The sequence below is a fragment of the Centrocercus urophasianus genome, unplaced genomic scaffold, assembly GCF_019232065.1.
Source record: "Centrocercus urophasianus isolate 14NV4802_14NV808 unplaced genomic scaffold, USGS_Curo_1.0 seq_1, whole genome shotgun sequence".
In the NCBI taxonomy this organism is placed as follows: Eukaryota; Metazoa; Chordata; class Aves; order Galliformes; family Phasianidae; genus Centrocercus; species Centrocercus urophasianus.
The window spans coordinates 666463-691828 of record NW_024884141.1 but is presented as its reverse complement, the minus strand read 5'-3'; the positions used below and the strand labels follow the sequence as shown (position 1 = coordinate 691828).

Below are 25366 nucleotides of genomic sequence, written 5' to 3'. Positions count from 1 at the left end.
TGGGGAGGGAAAAAAGAGAAATAAGAAATCTGCAGAAAAATTGCATAAGCATCTTCATCCTTTTCATGAATGGGATAAGAAACTGAGGAACAGGCTTAAACAAATTGTCAGATAGCTGGGCTTATCTCACCACAGTGCTAAAGGTGAGAGATAATGCATTCACAAAAATCCACTTTAAAAATCTGTCTTGATATGCAAGTCTTGTTTGGACTGCATCTTCTCATTAAATAATAAGGCAGATGGACAAAAATGACTGAGTAAATTTTCACTTCTAACACTGACACACATTGGGGATCTGGCTTAAACACTGACTCTTTTTCTCAGCTCCTGCTAGAGTGAAGCTAGAAGTGGTATCTGCTGCACTGCACATCACAGTTCCCAATACACTAAGCAGTACCCCTAAGCAATATTACACTATAAAGATTGCATCCCACCATCTCTAATGTCATCTCCAGGCTGCCAAGCAACACATATCTGGAAGTAAATTCATATTCCTTCAACCTGTCTCTGTCCGTGTATACGAAAGCCATTAATTTCAGCCATTCACCTTCCCTCATTTTACAAAAAGCATTACATTCCCAGCCAAAGGGAAATCTGATTAGAGACCGGGAGAAAAAGAAAGAGCACAAAAGACCATACGAGGAGGAAAGAAAAAAATATATATTTGCAAATAAGGAAGACATTGAGATTTTGGAAAGGGTCCAGAGGAGGGCGACTAAGATGATCAGGGGGCTGGAGCACCTCCCCTATGAGGACAGGCTGAGGGAGTTGGGCTTGTTCAGCCTGGAGAAGAGAAGGCTGCGGGGTGACCTCATTGCAGCCTATCAATACCTGAAGGGAACCTACACCCACGAGGGGAGTAAACTCTTCAAAAGGGCTGACAACAGCAGGACTAGGGGAAATGGATCGAAGTTGAAGGAGGGAAGATTTAGGTTGGATGTTAGGGGGAAGTTCTATACAAGGAGAGTGGTTAGGCCCTGGAACGGGCTGCCCAGGGAGGTTGTGGATGCCCCGTCCTTGGATGTGTTTAAGGCCAAGTTGGACAGGGTCCTGGGCAACCTGATCTGAATGTGTGTGTTTGGTGGCCCTGCTAGGCAGGGGGGTTGGAACTACATGATCCTTGAGGTCCCTTCCAACCCGGGTGATTCTGTGATTCTGTGATTCTGTGATCTGGAATACAGCCTGCTTTGCCTTTCCTTAAGACTCATACCTAGTACACTAAAATCACTTAGAAAAAATATATTCTATTTCAAGGATGCTTTGCTCTGCAAATAAAACCTGAGCAAACTCAAAAGTTCTGATTTACAAGACAGATGCCATCTCACCCAACCCTACTACACAGAGTGGGGGGTTTCTTTTCCAGTGACTCCAAGCCTATGGCAGCTTACAGCCTGCAAATGGAAACTGAAAATCGTTTTCCTTAAATATTTGGATGAAAACTACAGACATTTAGGAACTGCTTCAAAAACAGCCCAGCTGTATGTGCACCACTCAGGTGGTGGTATGAGTGGACCGTCCCTCTATATTCACCACCCTCAAAGGCAGAGATGTAGAGCTGCCAGGCTTGCAGGTAGATTGTGTCACATTCTCTTATCCTCCAGTAACTCACTGCTGCTTCTTTTCTTACTTCTGTGTTTCCTCTGTACACTACAGAACTCATCTCCATGGTCATAACAGGTCCCATATTAAAGCAGCTGTAACTCCACAGAAGAAGAAATTATACTGATGGCTTAGCATACACACAACTCCTATAACTTGTGAACTTCAGCCTTGTGAAATTCATCAAGGCTAAGTGCAGCTTGCTGCACACAGCTTGGGGCAAACCCAAATATCAGTAGAGATGGAGGGATAAATGGATGGAGAGGAGACACACAGAGAAGGACTTGAGGATGTTGCTGGATGAAAAAATGGAATATAAACCAGAAGCATGCAAACTTCCAGGCCATAAAGCCAACCATATGCTGGACAAAGGAGGTGATTCTCCCCATCTGCACTGCCATTATGACCTTCCACCTTCAGGGCTGCGCTCAGCTCTGGAGCCCCCAGCACAAGTGGGGAATGGAGCTGTTGGAGTGGGTCCAAGGGGAGGAGGCCATGAGGATGATCAGATGGCTGTGAAGAGACTCTTTATCAGGGAGCATGGTGATAGGTCAAGGGGTGATGGATTTAAACAAAAATAGAGTAAATTGGAATGAGTTGTAAGGAAGAAATTCTTTATGCAGAGAGTGGTGGGACACTGGCACAGGCTGCCGAGAGAAGCTGTGATGTCCTATCTCTAGAGCAACAGGCCAGGTTGGATGAGAGTTTGAGCAATCTGATCTATTAGGTTGCTACCCTGACAGTGGCAGGGGGGCTGGAACAAGGAGCTCTTTAATATCCCTTCTAACTCAAGTCTTTCCATGATTTTATGATACGCTGTTTCCACTAAAGATGATAACTACTAGGAAACCCAAATATATTTAACATTTTTCTATGCTTCTACTGAAAAGCTACTGAAGCTGAAAAGTTTGTTCCTTAAGTATTCCTCTGTTATTAACATTCGTAGACACCTGTTCTTTAGTTCATAGTTTAGTAAATGTCTGACATTCTAGTTACAAACTAAGTCAAAGTTCCCAAAGTTTACTTTTTGTATTCACGTGTATTCTAATATATACAAGTTTAAGGAACAATTCTAAAATCTTATAATGACTGTATTAATGACAAGCAGTTAAGAGCTGCATTACTTAAGATACCTAAAGTATCGATTTTCAGTTAAAGCCAGCATGACTTAAGCTGAAAGATCAAGTAAATTAAAGAGTATGCCTGCTTTTTCTATCTAAACAGATGAGAATAGAAAATCACTAAAGCGTAGCAGTAATTCAGCACTATAAACAAAATAAAGCAACATTAAGAGCAGTAATTGTTGTGGTAGAATAGGTACCAAGTCTCTTTAGTGTCAAAATTTCATATTCAGACACAGCACAAATGAGGAAAAATGGCTGACTCTTCATCAGGAATTCAATTGCCAGTTGTTCCATTTTACTATTTTATTTAGGAGAACAAAGTCCTTGAAAAAAGCAATAGTTATCTTTTAAGAAGTTAATTTGCAGAAAAGTATCATCTCCTGTTCACTTTTGAAGGCTTTATCACGTTAAATCACTTGCAAAATGAAAAGACGCAAGGATAACAATTTCTCACAAAAGACACAGAGAATTATTTGTACAAAATGAGCCTGGACTTCTTCATGAGCTTGTCCTAATAAGCGAAGTGCATTTCATATTTCATCCATAGTAGCAGCAAAACATCACAGACAGAAGAAAAAATTAGACATCCTGTAACTCCTCTTTCCTAGGCATATCATTTTACAAGATTCTTACTCAGCTACTATTTATAAGTTCCTTTTTTTGCCGCATGGTACATAATGCAGACTGATGCTCCATCTTTCCACAAAAACATACATACATAAATAAGAAGTAAACATCAGCTGCCAGCACCAGGTGCCTGAATCCAGTTTAAATGCCCTAACTGTAGGAGTTAAGAAATTCCCTTCCCTGACAAGCAAAGAGTGAGAATCTTCCAGTTATTGATCTTTGTTTATACAAGGAAAGGTTTTGTTTATCCTGAGATTTGATAAAAAGCCTAACTAATTCAACCTACCTTTAGAGGTTTAATTGAAAAATGCAAGTTAAAAAACACGCTACTGTCTACTTTCTGCTCTAGTGTAATCCATCGTTTATAGTTGACTCTCACCTTCCAAAGAGATCTTACAGCAGCTATGATCCTAACTTAGGCTTCTTGATTTATTGAAGATGGTTGGAAGAATTCAAGAAAGTCTAAAAGCATTTCGAATTGTGCTCTGAAAGCATCTTGTCAAGTTTTCAAATAAAATCAGAAATTCAGTCTACATTTCTATACTTCCATACATAAAGTATGATTTGGGTAATGTGATGAAATTACTAGTTTTCTTTAATCTATCTGCTCTTAGCTCAACTTAGACTACGTAGACAACTTAGAGTTGGTGGGTAGGAAATGCTGCTACTGGTGCCACTGCTGAATGTGCCCAGTCAGGACAGTGAGTTGTCTTTTGTCATCAAAGGACTGTGAAGTTTTAACTCAACAAATTGCTTTCAACAGTACTGCGAAGACAACTGAAAACTCAAAGTTTCAGATTTCAAGCTGCATTTGCACCATTGAATAACAGTTATAAACCAGAGAGAAATACAAGCGAAAAACAAATAGCTTGTGGAGGTGATTTCACTGTTCTGAGCTCTGCCTCAGACTGAATGGTCAGATTTTTAAAAAGCTTGGGGCAAGGGAGGCAAAATTCTAATTGATTTTTTTTTTTTTTAAGAATTTTAAGAATTTAGGATTCTTAAAAATGAAAAATAACAGTAGAGACCAGGGGCAGAGAGTGACAATGGAGAAGCAGCAGAGATGAGGTGCTATGGACTGACTGCAGCCTCTATTCTCCATTTCCCTGTGCTCAGGAGGAGGTGGTAGGAATGGGTGGGTGGGGAGAAGGGAGTTTTCTCTTTTAGTTCTCACTTCTCTAGTCTGTTAGTAAGAGGCAATATATTACACTAATCTTCCTACAACAAGTCTGTTTTGCCAATGACAGTAATCAGTGAGCAATCTCCCTGACCTTAGCTAACCCTCGAGCCGTTTTTCCCATCAATTTAGTCTGTATTTTCTCCCCCTCTTCCCTTGAGAAAGGGAAGTGAGAGAACAGTGTGGTGGAGTTCAGGTACCCATGAGGGTGAGGACACCAACAGGCTCTTATTCTCTTGATGGTACTACTCAGAAGAAAAAACATTCTTTCCCCTTCTTTGGACTGTCTTATAAGGAATGTCAGAGCTCGAAAGGGGGTTGAAAGAAAACCAAACCTAATTGCATATCTCTTAAAACATCTGAGTCACAGCAGCAATTAGTTTAACGGAGTTGCCTTTCAGCCTAGCCTACAGACACCAATTTAAACAATAGACTTTAAAATGTTGCTTACCTTACAAATGTAATTACTTATTCTAAGGAAGATTCAATCTGGCCTAACTACTAGGCACATAAGCAAAATCATGTATGAATCTTGCTACTAATATTCATCATTCCTGATTCTGTTATGCGCTACTGATGGTTATTACACTGATTTACTTATCTAGCTAAAATATCTTGTATGTAATACAATGCAAACCTTTAAAAGTAGGTTTCATAACATAATATGATTTGAAAATTGGAGGAAACCACTGAAAGGAGGAAACCGGTCCTCCAAAGATAGATAAAAATAGAGAAGTGATCACACAAAATGATATTGTGCAGCGTTGTCACAGAATCATAGGATCATAGATTTAGCAAGGTTGGAAAAGACCTTCAAGATCATCCAGTCCAACTGTCATCCTAACACCAAAATTTCCCCACTAAGCCAAGTCCCTCAGTACAACGTACAAATGTTTCTTGAGCACAACTGTCATACTATTCTATGGAATAGGCATTCTCCATTTGCTCAGAGGAAATGCACTTTCCATGTGCCTCTGTCTCTGACTCAGTGTTACTGAGACACTCTCATTAATAAATTTTGTACTGACTGCCTCAGGTCCTTGGTGCAACATCAGAGCAATCCACAAACTTCACATTATGCCTCTATGACATCTCCAAGAAGTCCATTGTTTTCAGTGGGAACTTACCATAGGAAACAATTCAGTTGACAATGTGCAAAGTGGATCAGATGTATCTCCTTACTCTCACCTTGCTGTGTTGCTTCAGCAGGTTTAACAGGAGTAAAAAGCAGTGAAAAATAGTCTTTCACCACTAAAGTGAGCAGCTGTGATTCAGAATATATCAAAGTAATTGCTTTCTTGAGTTAGAAGGTATCATTCTTACTGAGTCAGCATTACTTACAAATCCCCAGCGGTTCTGTTTTCTGGATTAGGAACATGGAGTTATGCACTGTCTGCATAAGAAGTAGGCATGATGGGGTGAAGAACCATTGTGAATAAACCTTGAAATTACAAGCATATGAAACAGAAAGAACCCAAACAAATCCCCTCTGCTGAGAAGATACAGTCGGTTTTGAATACAGCATGTGGCTGCCTTCAGTTCTTTTCTGTTTGTATTATGGTCACATATGATGAAATTAATTATAGAAAGCAGTATATGTCTATAAATAGTGATGTAACAAGTTGCAATCCAAATAATGAAAAATATCAAGCATGTTACAGTAATATTCATGGCATAAATCAGCAATTTGTTCTATCAAATATGATAGGCAAAACAGTAAGAAAGAAGTAATGAATAATACAGGGACTTCTGGCAATTTTCTAACTATGATAAATGAGAAGACGAAAGCTGTGAGCAACAAGACAATAGGACAGTTTAATTTATATTTGTGTCTTCTTTGTCCTACGCTACCAAAAGAGCTGAAAAGATCTTAGTGTAGCTAACAAACAGCCTCGGGCTTTGGCCTACAGAGCAGCCACCCAGTGGTACTGGAAATCTTTGCAAAGCCGTGGGTTGTTTTTGCTCAGACTTTACAGTTGTCTTCTCCAAAGGCTTTTGGAAGAGAATCTTCCTAAAGCTGGAAAAAAGTCTTGAGAGCTCTAAAACATCTATGGCGTTTTTATGTGCTGTGAAGTAAGCACAGAAAGAATGAAGATGTTGCCCAAGTAGCCACTAAAAGAAGTTTTAATTCTGCATGGAATTATTGCTAATGTTTCTAGAGCATCTTTTTCCTTACCTGTAGAAAAAATACATTTTGAAATCTCTGTGAAGAGCTCATTTTAAATTCATGAGCACTTCATAAAACCATAATGACCCAAGATTCAGAATTGAGGAACAACTGGTATTTTTTTCCATTGAGTAAAATCTAACTTCTTATTGCTAGAGGTTCCCAACCATGTTTCTACTGGAGCTTATCTACTAAATAGATTAGCAGAGAGAGATTTGATTTCTCGCCACACACAATTACTATCAACATTTTTTAGACGGAATCATTTTTAACATTTTAATGCTTTGATTCCTTCCAAGTTTTCTTCTTCTTCCAGACAAATAATGAACATTTTCTAATAGCATCATGTCTTGCAGTATGATAATGCATTTTCATATCCCATCTCAACCATCAACACAGATAAATGCTGCCTCCAAATAAAACTCTCCAACTGAAAAGACTAACAGCTGTTCCCTCTATTCACCGCTTGAGTTTTGTTTTTTCATGGCATATTTTTTTCTGGTTAGCTATCATGTGAAAGGTGTTTTCACTGATAAAAGGTGATAGAAGGTGTCCTGGGATTAGACCAAAACTGAAAAAGAAAAAAAGAAATAATTGCAAGGCTACGTAAGGATACAGATCTTGCTGACAGAACAAGGTCCAGGGAAGATAATGTAAGACTCAAAAACAGATGCAATTCCATTCTGAAAGATTTCCATTTAGTCTAATTCTCCTGTTCTATCTTGACAGGAATGCTACATTAATTACATCTGGCATAATATATATTAATTTAAGAATAAAGAAAATTTATTTGAAGACTGTAAGGATCCTAAAAGGTTCCTGAAGGAACTGGCTGATGCATTTGACAAGTCACCCTCCATCACTTTCTAAAAGTCAGGGATGTCAGGTGAAGGTGACTGGAAAAAGATGAAAAGGGGGGGGGGGGGGGGGGGGTGTTGGAAATGGATAATCTTTAAAGTTGCTTCCAACCTAAGCCATTCTGATTCTATGATCTGTACATATCTTTTTTGGAAAGACATTTTCTAATATAGGAAATAAGTCCAAGTAATCCGAATGTTTCCATGAGAAAGCAGCAAATGATTTGACCCATAAAAAAAGTTACTGTGACTCTCACTTCAATGTCTGCATGAGTGTGCTCAATCAGTGCTACCCACAGGAATTTTTAAAACTTTTGAATCCTTTCAGTTTTCTGTTTCTACCGTGAACATTTGCATCCATTTTTTAAATAAACATTGTGAGGAAGGCTTTCTCATCTCTACTGCTGTACATGGAACAGTATCATGAAATAAAGTAGGTTTGGGTATTTTTTTGTCCTTCATCTTTCTTAGTTTTTTGGTGTTTTAATGTCATCTGCACATATTGATTATTTATTCACCACGTTCACAGAATCACAGAATCACAAGGTTGGAAACAACCTGCAAGATCCTCCAGTCCAACCACCCTCCCATTCCTATTAGTACCACAAGCACTAAACCATCTCTCGTAGCTCCTCATCCAGGCACCTCTTGAACACTGCCAGGGATGGCGACTCCACCACCTCCCTGGGCAGCCATTCCAGTGCCTGACCACCCTCTGAGAGAAAAAGTTTCTCCTAATGTCCAACCTAAACCTCCTCTGGTATAACTTCTGGCCATTTCCTCGGGTCCTACTATTTGCCTGGGAGAAGAGGCCAGACCCTTTTTCATCACAACCTCCCTTCAGGAAGTTGTAGAGCGCAATGAGGTCTCCCCTGAGCCTCCTCTTCTCCAGACTGAACAATCCCAGCTCCCTCAGCCGCTCCTCATAAGACTTGTGCTCCAGTTCTAAGAATGTTCTAAGACATGGTGTAAAATTCAAAACGGGATAAACCGCTGGGGCAGTACTGTACATGCCTTGACCATGGGTTTCTATTGATGAGCTCTATGCAATCATCAGAAGACTTTGACAGATATCTCCTCCTTTTCCCGCTTCAGATGGATGATTGACAGGAAGAACAACACAAGTCTTAGGGAAATCAGGAACATTGATTACTCAGGGAACTGAAGCTTAGCTACTAAGTCAGAGCCTCTTTCACCACAGTTCTCATATGTAGTGCGAGAATCACAGTTGCTTGAAGTCTCATCAAGAAAAAGTTATGTGTAGAAAGAAAGCTGATGATGCAAATCTCCATGTATTCCTTACATTTAAATTTTCAGAATAACTCCCAGAACAAAACTAGGTGTGCACATATATGGTAAAGTCACAGGCAAAGTACCAGTATACCTTCAGACCATATCTATCTCACAACATAACTCCATGTGAAAGTCTCTAAGAAAACAAGAACTACACAACAGCCTGAGCAAAATCTGTCAGCAACAGCAGTGAAACATAAAGTGATTTCCAAACAACATCACTCAGATGGTAACTGTTATGATGATAGTCACAGAAATAACTGTTTTTCCTAAGGCAAATTCCACTGCTTTTCCACCTAGAAACACATATTTCTTGAGTTATATTTATTTTACTGCGCTTGCAATTAGTTCTTCAGAGGCATCAAGCCAATATTCAATACAGTATCAGGTTAGATGTACTCTGAAGTCATAGAATCATAGAATCATTTGAGTTGGAAGGGAACCCTAGAGATTATCTAGTCCAACTCTCCTACAATGAACAAGAACATCTACAGTTAGATCAAGTTGCTTAGAGCCTGGTCCAGCCTGACCTTGAATGTCTCCAAGGACAGGGCATCCATGCATGCCAGCATATGCATTGCATTCATGGCACTCATTACTACTGATACAATACTTTTTCTTACATGGTCGGGACTGCATTTTCAAACAGTTATGCTTGTGGTACCTAAGTAAATCTCAGAAGCGCTCTGCCAGAATCTTAAACAGAAGGAACAGAAAGATAAACTGAAGCCAAATATACTAGAGGTTAGAAATTCCCTCAGAGAAATGGAGGCTGGTTCTTGCTTGCTTGTTCTGTCCAAACCTTAATTTTCAAAGACTATTGTTGAGGGATTAAATTTCAGCACTGCTCTTAAAATATTTTTTCCCTAATTATTGTATTAACAGAAGACACAAAACTGTCATAAATCATCTTATTTATCGGCTTGCGTCTGGCAGAGAACAGTACCAGCTGCTTCAGAAGAAGAACAAGAAACCTGAACAACAGCAGTGTAATTTATGTAGTTTGTACATTGGAGAATGGAGTACATATTTTGAATTCATATGTCACTTTTCCTTCTTCTCTTCTTCAAGTCTTTCCAAACTCTCAACTATTTTGTTGCTGAGTTCCAGTGATGCACTATTTATTTCTATAGCATCCCCTTTCATCAGTTTTAGGAGTGTTGCCCTTCAGCACCATGGAATGGCCCTTTGGTGGAAAGTGTAGGAAAACTTCAAGATAGGAAGAAAATACATGTTCTTCCTACTGTTTAGCACTATAGTCTATTAACTCACTGTTTACTAAACAGTAAAGCCTCAAACTTTAAAAACTCTTATCCTGGAAGCCTTTCTTCACTAGTGACCTTCATATACATAAAAAGAAAGAAACCTGATGGAATTTTCAGATAAGTACAGTAAGTTTGTTCTTGCTCTAGGATGATAACATTTCAGATCCAACAAGTAATTACAAAAGAAGGGGGAAATCTCCTGCTTATTTATTTTTAATTTAAACAGGAATTGGTATTTCCTGGTAAAGAAAGGGAGGAGAACAAAGTGACTTTCTCCATGAAAGAAGGAATTAAACAAAACATAATCTTTCCTGATGTACAGGAAGAAACGATCAGCAAATGAGCTTAGTTATTTGAGGGAGGAAACTGCTGAACACAGGAAACTTAAATGAAAAATACAGTTTTCCAGCTGGTGAGGCATGTTATTACTAGAGGTTTATATAGGAATGGAAGTTTTATGCTCTATTAGTATGGTGAGGGAAAGGCAAGGGATAAGACAGCGGCAAAAGTCACTGCAATAATGATGAGGAAAAAGCAGTGGTTCCAGGGTCATGATGGAGAAGAGGGGGGGGAAAAGCTGCAGTGAGATCACTACCAGAGTGGTAGAAAACCACAGTACAATGGGTGTAGATTCAAAATTAGACACTTTAACTACCTTGCCTTCTTGCTATCATTTTCTTCAGCACAAAATGCATTGATATAGCAGGAATAGAGCATTGCTTTGATATAGCATCACCTTAAACTCACTATATAAAGGTAAAATCTCAGAGGTATAACAGTCAACTTCTGAGAGCCATGGGAAGGAAAAATAAAAATAAAACCTTGGAGGAAGATCTGGAAGATTTGAGGCAGTAAAGGTAGCAGTTTTTTGAGCTGCATCCCAAGGTATTCACAGAAAGATATACACTGCAAGAGAAACAGGCAGTATTTCAATGAAAAAATATCACTGGAGGAATCAGCAACAGCGTTGAAAAGTATTGTTCCATAGATAACTTTGATGTAAAGCCAGGAACTAGCATCAGATGTCAGTTGTGGAGAGATTGTGCATGTGCGAAGAAGAGACAGTCATGGCAGATGCAGTTTTGGCATAATAAAATGAGTAAGACCTGAATAAACCAGGGAAACCCAGAAGTGACTCACTGCTGTTTACAGTTGGCAAGGAGAGACAAGAGGTAGTGCCTCTTGGGTCCTGAGGAGGGGCTGAGGGGGTGTTCTATGCAGTCAAATGTAAGATCAGTGCCAAGGCTCTTTGTGCTTTGAGAGTTAAGCTGTCTGCATAAACAATCATTTGGAAAAAAATATTACAGTTATTTTTCCTTTTCCTCCCCACAAAAAATTGGTTATAGGTTGCACACTGCCTTAATCTGCATAACGCTGAGGGCATTGCTACTGCAGCCCTTCACGTACCGGCTGCAGTCAGCTTTTCCCTTTGATGCATTGCACCTACACACCTTGGTTGATACAGCAGTACCTTTGCTTTCATGGAGCAGACACACAGAAGAGATTGCTCATCTGGGGATACCCCCACCACTTTTCTTCTGGTTGACTATTGGGGAAACACCTTCTTTTTTCTGCTTCATTTTTTTTTCTTTTTTTTTACTTTTTATGTTAGTGCTGATGTTTGCCACCAGCTACGGACCACACGAAGAACATTTCTGTATCCTTGTTTCATCATGCTTTGTGCAACAATATCCTGACTGGGGGCAATGCATGCATTCATGATTTATCAGCCTGTCAAGAAATCTTTAAACATTTTTTTCTGTATTAAATGTATGAATTCCCATAAAAACAGAAAACAACATTCTCCCTTAGCTTAATACTACTAAAACAATTACATAGCAACAAGCTGTAACTTACACTTAACTCTTTTTTGGGTTGAGAGCTGTTGCGTCTTCTCTGTCAAATAGACTGACGTAAATACACACTTAAATATCCAAACTTTTGTAAAATTTGGTCTGTTTAGATCATATGTCAACGTTTAAATCTAGCTTGGGGTAATCTCAGAGTCAAGTCAAATGTTTCAGTTAGATAGCTAATGCTAATTACAAGGGCTGTTCCAAATGTAATGCCTCTTGTTTTATCACAACATCATATTGGTGGTACAGTAGCAGATGTTGACCCTTCCCACCAGTATTCCATTACCTTTTGTTGCTGTGAGACAGATGGCAGTAGGGGAGCAGTCTGAGAAAATGATATCTGACATGGAAGTGTGTATGAATCCAAGATGGGGAACTGAATTCCTCAATATGGAAAAAATTGACATTCATCGACATTTGCTGAACATTTATGGAGATCAAACAGTATTAAAGACAAGCTTCCGGAGAGCCATACATAGCTGTCACACTGTGAAATGAAGAGCCTCTCAATCACCTCATCCATGTAAATCAGCATATTATGACCAGGCAACTGTGTGCAGAGCTGAATATCTGCTTCAGTGAGTTAGAAATGATGGTGGCAACATTAGAATATCTCAAAGCTTGCACCAGGTGGGTCGCACGAAAGCTCACACAGGAACAGAAAGAAAACTGTATGCAAGTTTTTCAGGACCTATTGAACCAATATGAGGCTGAAGGTGAATCACATAATTACAGAGAAGAAGGCAACCTTCCTCCTGCAACACGATAACACAGGCCCCATGACAGTTTGAAGACCATGGATTACATTGCCAGTCTTGGATGAACTGTCCAACCACACCAAACATGCAGTGTGGATTTGACACCTTCTGACTTCCATGTGCTCAGGCTTCCACTGATGCAGAACTTCACAAGCCCAGACTGCAGCTTACTGTTCACTCCTGGTGAAAATGCATAGCTGGTGGTGTCAACTATTTTGAAAAGTACTTTATTGTACCTGAGAATTAGCTCTATCCAAAACTGCTGTTGTGCTTTTTTCATCTGTTGTAGTTTCCATGGAAATAAATAGGAGGTATTACTTTTGGAGAGACCTATGCTTCTAACAACTTTTGATGAATTTGAAATTATCTTAAACAGTCCCTTACACTTGAATTGCTTGATTGTTTTACCACTTATGTAGCAAACGTGTAGTGGGCATTTTGTACAAATGTTTGTTAATTAATTCTCACACAATACCCTTCTAGGGTGCAATAATGTATCTATTATACCAGCCTTTTCTGGTGAAACAATGGAAGCACTTCAGGTCTTCTGGGATCACACCTACTTTTGTAGGCCCATGTTCAGTTTTTCTTCTTGCATTTCTAGCCATGTTTACCCCCCAGTTTTTGTGTCCACTTTGAGAATTACAACATTGGTCATTTGCATGATTGTGGATCTAATTTACAATAAGCTCTATATGTTTTTCAGCTATCTAGCTTTATAAATTCATAGAGACCAAGCTTGTAGGAAGGTGAGCCCCGAATTTTTTCAGCTGACATGCAAGTCAATCTATGTGCTCCATCTACTTTTCTCCTTTTTTTTTTTTTTCTCATGCCTTTGCACCGCAAAAATCACACTGTCCTCAGAAAGAAGGCAGACCTAAGTGTGTTCTCTTTAATCTGACCTCACATAATTTTAGAGCAACTAAAATAAAATACAACAATTGAGCATCTTTGAAATAATGGTCTGATATACCAGCTGGGCAAGAGGGAAACAAGCTGCAAACAGCTCAGTTCAATTACTCACTGCTTACTTTTTGAATATTAATTAAGTAATTTAGAAGCAAGAACTGAGACAAAAACAAAGAAAAACAAATCAGATGATCTCATTGTCCCACTAGTTCTTGCTTTTGCCTCATCTCCAGGGCATGTTGGCTGACCCTTCACAACAGTTTGCTCCTCCTTTCACATTTTAATGTCATCCTTCTATTACATGTAAAAGGAGAGGAAAGAAAAAGCGCCCTGACCAGCATTAACAATCCCATCCTCGCTGCTTCGAAGGATGGGATTAATTTGACCAGATGGAAATGTCTATAACAGAGACACCTGCATCTCAGCTAGTCACCTAAGCTCTCTCTGGTAAATGGAGAGAAACTGGCACTTTCAGGACAAAATTAATCTCATCTCCATGTAGATATTTAAACTAGGTCATATGAATCATGCCTCAAAAGAGACAATTCCTCTGTGCTGACACTAAAGGGAGCCTGAAATCACTAGATACAGATGTTTACATCAGTTATGTCTAAATTTAGGTGAGCTGAATGCCACCTGAATTCTTTATATCGCTCTTTTGCTTTACTGGTAAAATTACTTTTCCTTACTCTCCCATTACACATGTAGTTGGAAACAAACATGTGGCCTTCATCTACCATTCACTGCTAGAAAAGAAATTTTTCTTAAGAAATTGATAACATCTCAAAATCAGAATGGAGTCCTGGGCAGCCTGATCAGGTGAGTGGCAACCCTGCCCAAGGGTTGGGGGAGTGGAACTGGATGGGCTTTAAGGTCCAACCCAAGCTGTTCTGTGATTCTATGATGAACCTCAAAGAAAAGTGCAAAGCCATGCCCCCGGGGAGGAATAGAATCAGGCAGCTGAATATTCCAGGGGCACCCAGTTGGAACCAGCTCTGCAGAAAAAGACCAGGGGGTCCTAGTGGACACCAAGATGAACAGTGGCCAGGAATGTGCCCTTGCTGCTAAAAAGGTTAATGATATTCTTGGCTGTATTAGGCAAAATATTACCAGCAGGTCAAAGAGGTGATCCTTCCACTCTGCACAGTATTTTTGAGGCTACATCTGGAGTACTGTATCCAGTTCCAGCCCCCAGTGCAGAAGACACACAGATATACTGCAGACAGTCAAAGGAAAGCCCACAAAGTTGATGAAGGGATTGAAGCACATCTACTCTAAGGAAGGGATGAGAGACTTTTTAGCCTGGAGAAGAGAAAGACTGAGGGCATTTGATCAATGTACACAAATTATCTGAAATGAAGTTGCAATGAGGACACAGCCAGGTTCTTTTCAGTGGTGCCCAATGGCAGGCAAAAGAGGACCACTGAAACATAAAAGGTTCTGCCTGAATTTCAGTTTTTGTTACCTTGTGGGTAACATAGCACTGTCAAAGATTGCCCAGAGGGGCTGTGGAGTCTCCTCCTTGGAGATCTCCAAAAGACAGCCAGAAATGATCACCCTGTGGTGGGTATCCCTGCTGGAGCAGGGGTTGGACCAGATGGACCCAAAGGTCTCTTACAATATCAACCACTTTGTGATTCCTTGAAAAGAACAAAGGGATATAAGGGTATGAAAGCACTGGTGAATGCTGGAAAGAGCATTCTGACCACCTCTTAACAAGAATTCAAGTTCATTTCTTCAGTGGTCTAGAATAAATGAAATCATCTTTCCAAGTCTTCATATTTTCATTTTCCAAAGGATCTATGTAATGTGATTTTATTTCTAATAACATGATGCTTTATATAATCTCTATTTACTGAGTTGCTGACCGTGAACATGGCCGTGATAATCCAAGGATATAAGTGAAGATAAAGGGCTTCACTTAAGTGAGCTTCCTATGTGTTTCAATCACTGAATGTGGTCCAACAAAAGAAACCAGTTCTTCCATGCAAGTTTTTTGTTGGACATAATTTATCTATTCAATTCTCCATTTTAACTGGGAGGTCTGTATTTTCCAAGATCAACTTTTCAAAAGTGTTCCTGACTTTTGCTTCAGGTTCAGTCAGAAACTGATTTCTAAACAGACACTCAAACAAAGACTGGAGTTAAAGAGATTCATTCCTTCCAATTTCTATTATCCTATTTATGGCTGTATTCTCAAAAACAGCATGAAATTGTTGATAAAACATATATTAAGAAAGAGCTGAAAGAAAGACACTCACGTAATGCCAGGTTAATGTAAAACAGATCCTGTCAAACTAACATGCTATCTTTTTTAGATGGGATTACAAATTTGGCTGACAATGGTAACAATATTAATATTACATACTTAGACTTCCGTAAATCAGTTGACATGGTGCTGCATGACATTTTATTAAAAGCAAAATCAAAATGGCATACATTAAATGGATTAAAAAGTGTCTAACAAAAGAATTCAGAGAGTAATTACAAACAGAGCACTTGATCAGCTGTGTTTTGTGGGCTCCTCAGGGATCAGTCCTGGTCTTACGCCTTTTTAAATGTTGATTAGGCTGGGACAATTACTAATCAGATTTAGAAATGGCAGGAAAAAAAGTAGTGTGGTAAATGGTGCAAAGAAGGTCAAGACTACAGATCAATGTATTTTTTAACACAGACAGTAATAAAATCCTAACTTTTGGAATAAAAAAAGCAACCCCCTCCTCACAGAAACTATCTAGAGGTACAGTGTGCTGTAAAGCAGATGGCAGCCCTGGCAGATATAGGGTAGAACAGGAATCCCCAGTGCAGCAGTGAGGTTGAAGGAGCCAATGTTACCCTGGACATACACAATACATACCTTTACAGTGAGCCAAGATATTCATTACTTCAGCACAGGGCTGCAACTGCTCCAAGGCTGTGTCCAGCTGTGGCATGCACAGATCACAAAGCCTGCCATGAAACTGGAGAGAGCTCAAAGACAAGTCAGGGGAGGGATGAGATCGTTGGCAATTGTGCTTTGTAGTGAAAGATGCCAGGAGCGCTGTTTATTTATTTAATCAAAGAGATGATTAGGTGATGCTTTCACAGCAGTCTAGAGGAGTTCATGGGAGGAATAAGCCTTTGCAGTGAAAACCTCAGTCTAGTGGATTAAAACGTAGCAGAAAAACCTGAAAGTGACCCAAAAACTGAAAGACGAGAATAAATAAATTCAGACTAGAAATATGGCATGCATCTGCAATAAAATAATTAGTCCCTGGAATAATACAGGTGGAACAGTTGTGAAAGTTTCTCCCACATGAGAATTTAGAAATATTTTTCTTGTACAAGGGTATGGCAGTTGCCAACAAATGTATCTTCTTCAAACAATCCATAGTAGTTTTACAGTCTGCATGATCAGACTGGATTAATTACAGTTATTCTGTCGAACTTGAAAACTTGGCCAGTGATTCTTGTTTGCAAATGAAAAATGAAGTTTTGAAAGCAGATCTGGAGCAGGCTGAGAATCCTGTCCAAAATTTCAGCAGATACGTGTGAAGTAAATGTCGTATTTTCTTCACCTGTCCTGCAAGTTGGATGAAAATGTTTGTCTGAGTTTTACTTCTACGGTTAATCCTCCTTTCCTAAGGTTTTAATGATCCTCTGTGCTATCAGAAGAAGGTGAGCCTTTCCAATTACTTCTCTTCAAAGATTTCAGTTTGAAATTTGAAAATTTCACATCTTCGTTGGAAGTGAGACTAAAACAAAAAAAGCTTATGCTCAGGTTTCTTTGGTTTGATTTTCTGGGATTTGGACTCCGTTCTACTTGTCTTTTCAGAAGAACTCTGGAAGCTGCACAGCTATCAGGAGGATTTATACTATTTCATGTGCTCAGATCTCTCTGGAGACACATAGGGAAATATCAGCTACCTCTGAGAAAACAGTGATGGCAATGCTTTTAATAATTTTTTATTATTATTGCTATGGAGTTTCTGTATTAGTCATTATTTTGTTTTAGGGACACAGGTGGAATACAGACTGTCTGAATGCGCTCCAGAGTTCATTTCCCCAGTGTGCATCCACAACTGAAAAAATACCAATTCTTCTCTTCTACTATGTCTTCTCTTCTTCTGAAAGACAATCTCCTCTCTCTCTGTCTGTAAATTTACCATGAAAGGAAGATGGTGAAGGTTTCCCCCTCCCAAACCAGGTACAATCATTTCACACTTTCCCCCCATTCCAAAAACGTGGGGGGCCAGATATGAACAAAACACCTCAACATTTCCAATATACACCCACAACCAGTAGCAACAAGAGAGGACACATGTTTGAAGATTAGCTCTGGAAAATGCAACATTCCATTCAATCACAGAACCTGGACTATCTTGTCTAACTTAGCATGAGCAAATGGGACAGAAGAAAGATGAAATTGAAAGCGTGTGTAGTTAGGAGATAACCGCGACACATTGTTTGGCAGCCTCTAATTTTTGCTGGTTATTATCAGCTCCATTCATTCCTGCTTAACGATCTTTTGCATTTTTTTCTCATCAAGGTGGTAGGACTCACAAGAGAAAGAAAACCTTACTTTTGCCTGAGACCAACATTTCGCATGCAGCATTGTTGTCAAGATTGTTGATCTAATATCTCCACAAACATAGTGTCAAACAGGCACTGGTATCTTTAGTACCCAGAGCAATGCTATCAGTGTTGATTTAAGACTAGAGCATTTCATTTTTCATCACTTTCATATAAACATAAAATTGTCAGATATAGACATGTTATTATAGTTACTTGCATATCTTAAAACCCCACCAAATTTATGTTTACAGTCCTAGATCTTTTCAATTCTTCTCCAACAGAAAGGCCGGTTATATATCTCTGATAAGAGTAGCACATCAGATAAGCTCTAATGAGCCCACATTAGAATGGAAGATACAAAATATTTTTGTTGGTACTAGCAGTATCCAGAAATTTCTGAATTAACAACAGCTTCTGTATATTCCAGACAATATTTTTATGGCTAACCCTTCTAACTTTAAGTAAGTATCCTATATCACCATAGCACAACACTCATATTTGCTTCGTGTTCATAAAGGATTTGGCCTTAGCAGTGGAAATAACTCCTTACACTGTGGTCTGCACCTTAGCATCTCTGTACCAATTCACTTATTTATAATGACCTTTAAGAGAATATTATTCTGGCATATAGGCTAGGTAAAGTTCCACTCTATCTAGAAAACCAGAACTGCTGCTCTGTTTTTAATTTATTACTGCTTTCATTCATTACTTGTTATGACCATGTGTCGTAAATCAACACTTGAGGATGAACAGTGTTAAAGTACATACTTAGGTATTATAAATGCTTGCAAATCTGGGCAAGGCTGATTTCAGAAGTGGGAAATCAATCTTAAGGATTCAAATGATGTATTTCTTATTCAGAAAGAACTACTATGTGAATTATATGAGACTTAATTCAGATTTTTTTATTTACCAAAACTCCTATTAGCTTCTCAGATGTGATTGCAAAAAGTGGGCTATAAATGAGAACTTTATCTTTCTGCCTTTAAGAGTGGGCAGCAACAGTATATTTTAATAACAGATGCAGCAAACTACCAAAAGAAATAAATGCTGTGGTGCTAATACAGTTGTATTTTTTGAGAGAGTTCTCTTTGTAGAAGCATGTCCAAGAGACAAGTAAACCTTTCTTGCAATGAGTTACCTCTTCCCTAATATTCTGCCTTTATTTAACAAAAGAATTATAGCAGTGCAAAGTTTTTAGCTCTCAAGGTCAGATTCCACAACTGTTAAACAAATCCCTTATAAAGTTCACAATGTTGCTTATTTTATAGTCTAGGCAGATATTTTATTGTCAGATAAGAAGATATATTAGAGAAATTGAGCCAAATATTCACAACATTCATGATACTATCCTTTGCCTTATCTCCAAACCAAATGAGGTAGAAGTTCTACACCAAATTTATTTGCTTTCTAGCAATAACCTAAATTTCATCTTGGTGTCCAGTACTAGAGGAACTGTGCTTTGACCTGCCACCTGATTTGTAGTTACTACTATTCACCTATGAGAACACTGGGCCAGACCATGTCAGACTTCATCATAAGACAAAAGGAATGATTCAAAAACTTCTGAGTAGAGCGGTTTAAGAGTCTATTCTTAATTAAAATAGGGAAAGTGAGAAAACAGTCTTTCTTGTTTACTCCTTTTACAATCTTGTATCAAAGCCATTTGTGTGACTTCTGAACTGTTCCTCACTTCATAGAGGATGGTGTGTGGTGGAAGACTTGAGGAAGAAAAATATGCATAAGAGAACAGGCACTATATTTGAAAGTCTGAGAGAGCTGTAAGTCCAAATCCCTTTGATTTCTTTATAAATTCCAGAATCTATCTTCCATATGCAAATACAATACTGCATAAGAACATGCTGTGGCAATACAGGCTCAAGTCTGAAACATTCAGAAAGTCTTTTCCTTTGGAGGACCAAAGCAATTCTTGGTACAGGTGGTGAGGTATGTGATCTACACAACTTACTTAAGTAGCTACATCATTAAAGTGTACAGGGAATGGAAGAGTTACAGCTAGGTGTAGAAGTGTGGACAGAAGTTGGTAGCTGAGCTGGCTTTTGTGATGTTTTACAGCTTTTGGTGATGAAACACTCTGCTATTTAGTACTACAATTCTTCTGCCTTTATTACTTAATCCACAAGCTAACACTGCAACTGGAAACTCCTCAGTTAAGATAATAACTTATGTTTTTGAAATGTGGGTGGGACAAGAGAACAGAGAAAGCTAAAGTGATCAAAGGATGGCAACTTCCAGCATCCTCCATGGACTTAAGCTATGCTATGTTCTCCAACAGGTCCTCATCATCACCTGAAATACTCAAAAAGGGACACTTTGGAGTCAAAATTTCAGTTATCAATCATATCATGGTTACTGTTTGACCCAGTGTGCTTCTAGCCGAAGCACAGGAGATAAAAGGGTGCATATGTGAAATACTGTCACCATCACTGTGTCCCAAAGTTCGCAGCCAGAACAAAGAAAGGCACTTGGTCAACCCAGTGTTCAGGCAGGAGGTCAGTTCTGTGAGGTGCCTTAAACTCCTACTGAACTAAATCTGAACCTCCTGAGAAACCTTTGATATCTCAGAAAGGGTATGGATCTGAATCCATAACAAAGACCTCCAATCTTTAAGTTCTGTTGGCCTCAAAGTTCTCTGCTGGCTGCTGCTGAGAATGAGGTGCTTCTAAGTGAGAAAATCCAGTGCTCACATTGTGTCCCACACTACTGTACCAATGAAAGACATCAGCTCCACTTCCCAGGCTCCCAGTAGAAGCAGATGTGCTTCCCATAAGACCCTCAATCTGTCATCCAGAAATAGCATCCCAGATCCACAATAAAATGCAAGAACTACACATACAGTTCACCAGGGGAAGGGGAAGGAAAATCTCCTGCAAACTTTTAAGAAAAACAAGACCCTGATCCATAAAGGTTTTTTGAGTTTGTCTCAGGCTGTGCAACCTAAATATTTGCAATGTTTCCCGTATTTTTACAAGAAATACTGCTAATACTGAGGGAATTTGAAACGCTTATCTAAGCCAAGAACAGAAAGTTTTTAGTGGCAACCAGTAATAATCACTTGCATGTAAATACAGAAAGCATTTTCCAATACGCCATGGACACAAGCACAGCTGCAGGTATCTGTCATTGGGCAGCCCCCTGCCACAGTCATACTGCAAATACAGCAATCAGAGAGGGGGACAGCACCTTTTCAGACATGCTGCACATTTATACAAGAGCACTTCTGATCTTGAAGGCACTGCTTTTAGTTTTTAATTCACTGGCTTCTGTGCTCATTTGTGCTACCTTCCACTAAGGTGCAAGACTGTGCAGATATGAGAGCAAGAAAGAGATCAGTTAAAAAGACAGAAATTCAATGGTGTTGCATCTAGCAAACAGGCAATGGTGAGCAGTAGTTAGATTCTCTCTTTTTTTTTTTTTAAAAAAAAATTTAAACTGAATTTAATTGTTAAAGTGTGGGTCTACAGAAATTCTGACAGAGAAAGACATTTGCCCAGAACTTCTCAGACGTCTTCCTCTTTTGAAACTACTGTCTTTGCTTCTGCTCAGGCAGAAAAAAAAAATCAGTTCTTCACATAGGAAGGTACAATTTCATGGTCTGTACTGTTCTTCAGTTAACTGCAAACACAGAATTCAACCAAGAATGCATGAAGTAGAGCTCTTTTTTCAAGTCTGCATATGCCAACCAAGTTCATATGGGCAAACAAGAAGCAAGAGTCCTACCTTGAACTTGAAAAATCTGCTTTCTCTTAAGCCATAAAACGCAGCTGCCATCAGAAACAGACCCAATTGCTTTTTCTTTTTCTCTTTCCAGGGCAAGCAAATCTATTTCCTGTTACAGCCTGTACTTAAAGTTTAATTCTATCTTATGACTTAAAGACTAAAATATTTGAGAACCACTGAGATTTTTCCACCCGTTTAAAAGGGGAAAAAATAAAACTAGAAACAGATGTTTTATAATGTATTTCATTTATTTTGGCCACCCATAAAGCTGTGGCTTATGTTAATGCCAACTAAGTTAAAAGCAACAGAGTTCTGCAATGCATTTTAGAATGACCGGGCATGGGAAGTACCTTTATATAAACTTCTATTTAGTAAGTAATTTTTTATGCCAGAAAATGGGCATAGGAATTACTGAAGATGCGAGTGGCACTGCCATACTTGGGTAGTATCCCTCCAGGGGGTGTGCAAAACTCTCCTACGTTGTTATACCCCAGTGCATAGCCTGGAAAGCAGTTGACCAATGTATATACAGGAAACAGATGGGTTGGATGAAATTTAAACAACTGAGGACAATGTCCTTAGAACAACACCATGTAAATAACAGTCAGTATGTTTATACTGCATCTCAAACAATTATTGCAGAGACATTTAACAGCGAAAGCGGAAGATTTTCTTCTTATTCATATTCATATTCTTATTCAAACAATCAGCAGACTTGGACTAGCACAAACCTTTCACTTTCTTCAGTGTTCATGATTGGAAGCAAAAGCATTTCAGAAGTGAAACTCATGGGGCTCCTCACAGCTGCAGTGGTACTTACTGATAAAGGTATCTTATGGAACTTAAGGTGAAAATAGTTACGTTGAAATTTCTCCTGTACCTATTCTTATTTAGACTGACAAATCACTGCTGAACAACAGACCCACTTTAGCAGAACACCTTCAGCAAAGTACTGCAGCTTAGGGACAGAAGGAGCAACAAAGAACAATTGGTCTCAAAATATTTCTTTATTGACAATTTGCTGCAAAAAACACCGGGCTTATAATGTGGATATGATTTACCCACCTGCCTAAAACATAGGAAAAGCATAAGGACAATGGCTGTATTTTAAGACAGAACATCATTAAGTTTTAAATAATTTTTTCTCAGCTTTTTTTCTCAGCTTGCTATCTGAATATTCAAAGAAAATATTTTCCCCTTTACTCCTCAGAAGAGATGCAAAAAAGTGAACTGCAGAAGTTAATTAGAAAGTAATAAAATATGAAAGCTTAGCAATTCAGTACAGCAACCAGCAGCACAGACTTTGACCACAACCACAGAAGCAGATTCTTAGAATAAGAGCTTCTAATACAAAATATCTTTTTAATTAAATATCAATACAATTATTTTAAGCTAATAATAAAATATGAACTTCATTATTATCAAACCAAGTGCAAATACAGAAAACTCACTTTAATTCAGGGGCAAGCTAAAAGCAGTTTAAAAGCAAAATATCCTTAAGAAGTATTTCTCCAGGCAAATCAGTTTATCCATCATTTGACACACTCATTTGAACTTGAAAAAGCCAGAAAGCTGAAAGTAGCTCCCCAATATGTTGACTGAGGATTGTAATTCATCTAAATTATGCAACTAGATTCCCACAGCTGGCCCACAGCTTGGCTTAGAGCTCAATTCAACGCCAATGATCCTGTCTGCTAATATTGTCCTACTCTCAGAGAAGGTAATACATTCAGCGACTCATATTGAAGTTCTGACACTAATTAACAGAACAAGCAAATGCTGACATGAGTGACAAACGCTGGTTCATAGTTACTGCGAGACCAGTGCTGCCAGCTGGCATTTTCTGTAACACTTTGCAGTAATGATCTCTTGTTTATTTCTTAGAACATTGCTTATAATTTGTTTGTATGCATTTTGTTTTCAGTTAGAAACAAACCGGGACACAAATGCAAAACCAGGAGCAGCAACGAGACCCCGATTCCCAGACAAGTAATCAACAAGAAAGCATGCAAGCAGCATCACCTGGGGGATGCATGGGGACCACAGTATAGGAATTCTTATCCTATATATAAGGCTATGTAGCTTTGCACAAACAGCCTTTGGCTTCTTGTCTCTGGCCTACCTGGACAGTAGCAAAACATGTTTATCAGATATACAAGCTCAGAACCTGAGCAGCAAGCAGTTAAAAACTGAAGGTCACTATGCTGCAAAATTAAAACATGCTTCTATGCTTTAGCAATACAGACAACGATAAAACAAAGCCTCCACAACCACCTGTAATAATATGCTTGTTCAGCCAGCAATTCCAAAGTACTCAGCAAGACAAGGTAGACATTTTCTGCAGCTGGTTTTACATGTACATTCCTGCCAAATTGTTGTCTCGTCTCCTCTTACCTTCACATTAGTCCGGAGTGCACAGTAACATGCAAAAAACATTGCAGTAAACAAGGAGCATATGGACCAGTATTCAGCGTCTCTGCTCTGCACAAACGGTACACACACGATCCCGAGCATGTGCTACTAAGGAGCATCCGTTCCCTCTGTCAGTTTGAAAATGCATTGATCTCTGTTTTTCTGACTACAAAAAGACATGTCTTGAAGGCACTGAGTGAAAGCTACATAGCTCTTCGTCGACTATATATAGCAAGATGCCCAGTAATTTCAATTAGCAGAGAATTCAGCAGCTGAAACTTGGACCTCAGTTGCTTTTCCTTCCAGCATTTTAAATTCGGGGGGAAAAAGGAGGGGGAACTCACCCAGAGGGGAAAGGTGAGGAATTAAAATGTAAGCAGCAAGTTGCTTATATTTCCCCCTGGCTTTGATGTCTTCTTTTCAATATTTTACAAACGTTATACATGGGAAATGAATAAAGGTTTCTCTGCCAATTCTGAAATTTACTGTAGATTCTGCACTGTTTCTGTCCGGTCTTGTTAAAGATGCAGCATCCCTTTTAAGAAAGACAACGTCATCAATCATGACAGATTCAACATGTTCTACTTACAAATACTGTCTCTGATTAAGGACAATGGCTGGCTGCCTTATTAACGTTTCCTCAAATGCAAGTTCAGTCCCCTGTGCTAATCTATTTTTAAATAAAAAGTCCCACCTACTCCTTCACTCTCATTTAATAAAAATGCAGTGGACTACTTCTAAAGATCCTGAATTGCATTGTGCTCCAAGCTGAGACTCTGGACATCGGTTCCAAACCACTGGCTTTCTTTCTGGGATTAGAAACACAGAGGGAAAATTAAAATCAAAGCAGAAAAATCCTGGAGATGGCTGTGCCCTCACATTTGTAACTACATATTCTGAATTTAAAATGCTGAGATATCTTCCAGAAGGAGGGAACTCAGAACCTAGCCAGAAGGCAAAGCTTTAATTCACATGCACAAAAATAAGATCAAACCACTTCTTTTACTCCTGTCAGCTGCTGGGATGC

The 25366-nt window shown here is 38.9% G+C and overlaps 1 protein-coding gene across 1 annotated transcript in view; it reads right to left on the bottom strand.

Annotated features, from left to right (window-relative positions):
- Window positions 1-24480, bottom strand: part of DLG2 (discs large MAGUK scaffold protein 2) — a 730880-nt gene extending 706400 nt beyond the window's left edge. The window contains exon 1 of the mRNA XM_042839962.1: window positions 24322-24480. Coding sequence (XP_042695896.1) covers window positions 24322-24441 — 120 coding nt within the window. The 5' untranslated portion in view covers window positions 24442-24480. The remainder of the gene's footprint in view (window positions 1-24321) is intronic.
- Between the last annotated feature and the right edge of the window lie 886 nt (window positions 24481-25366).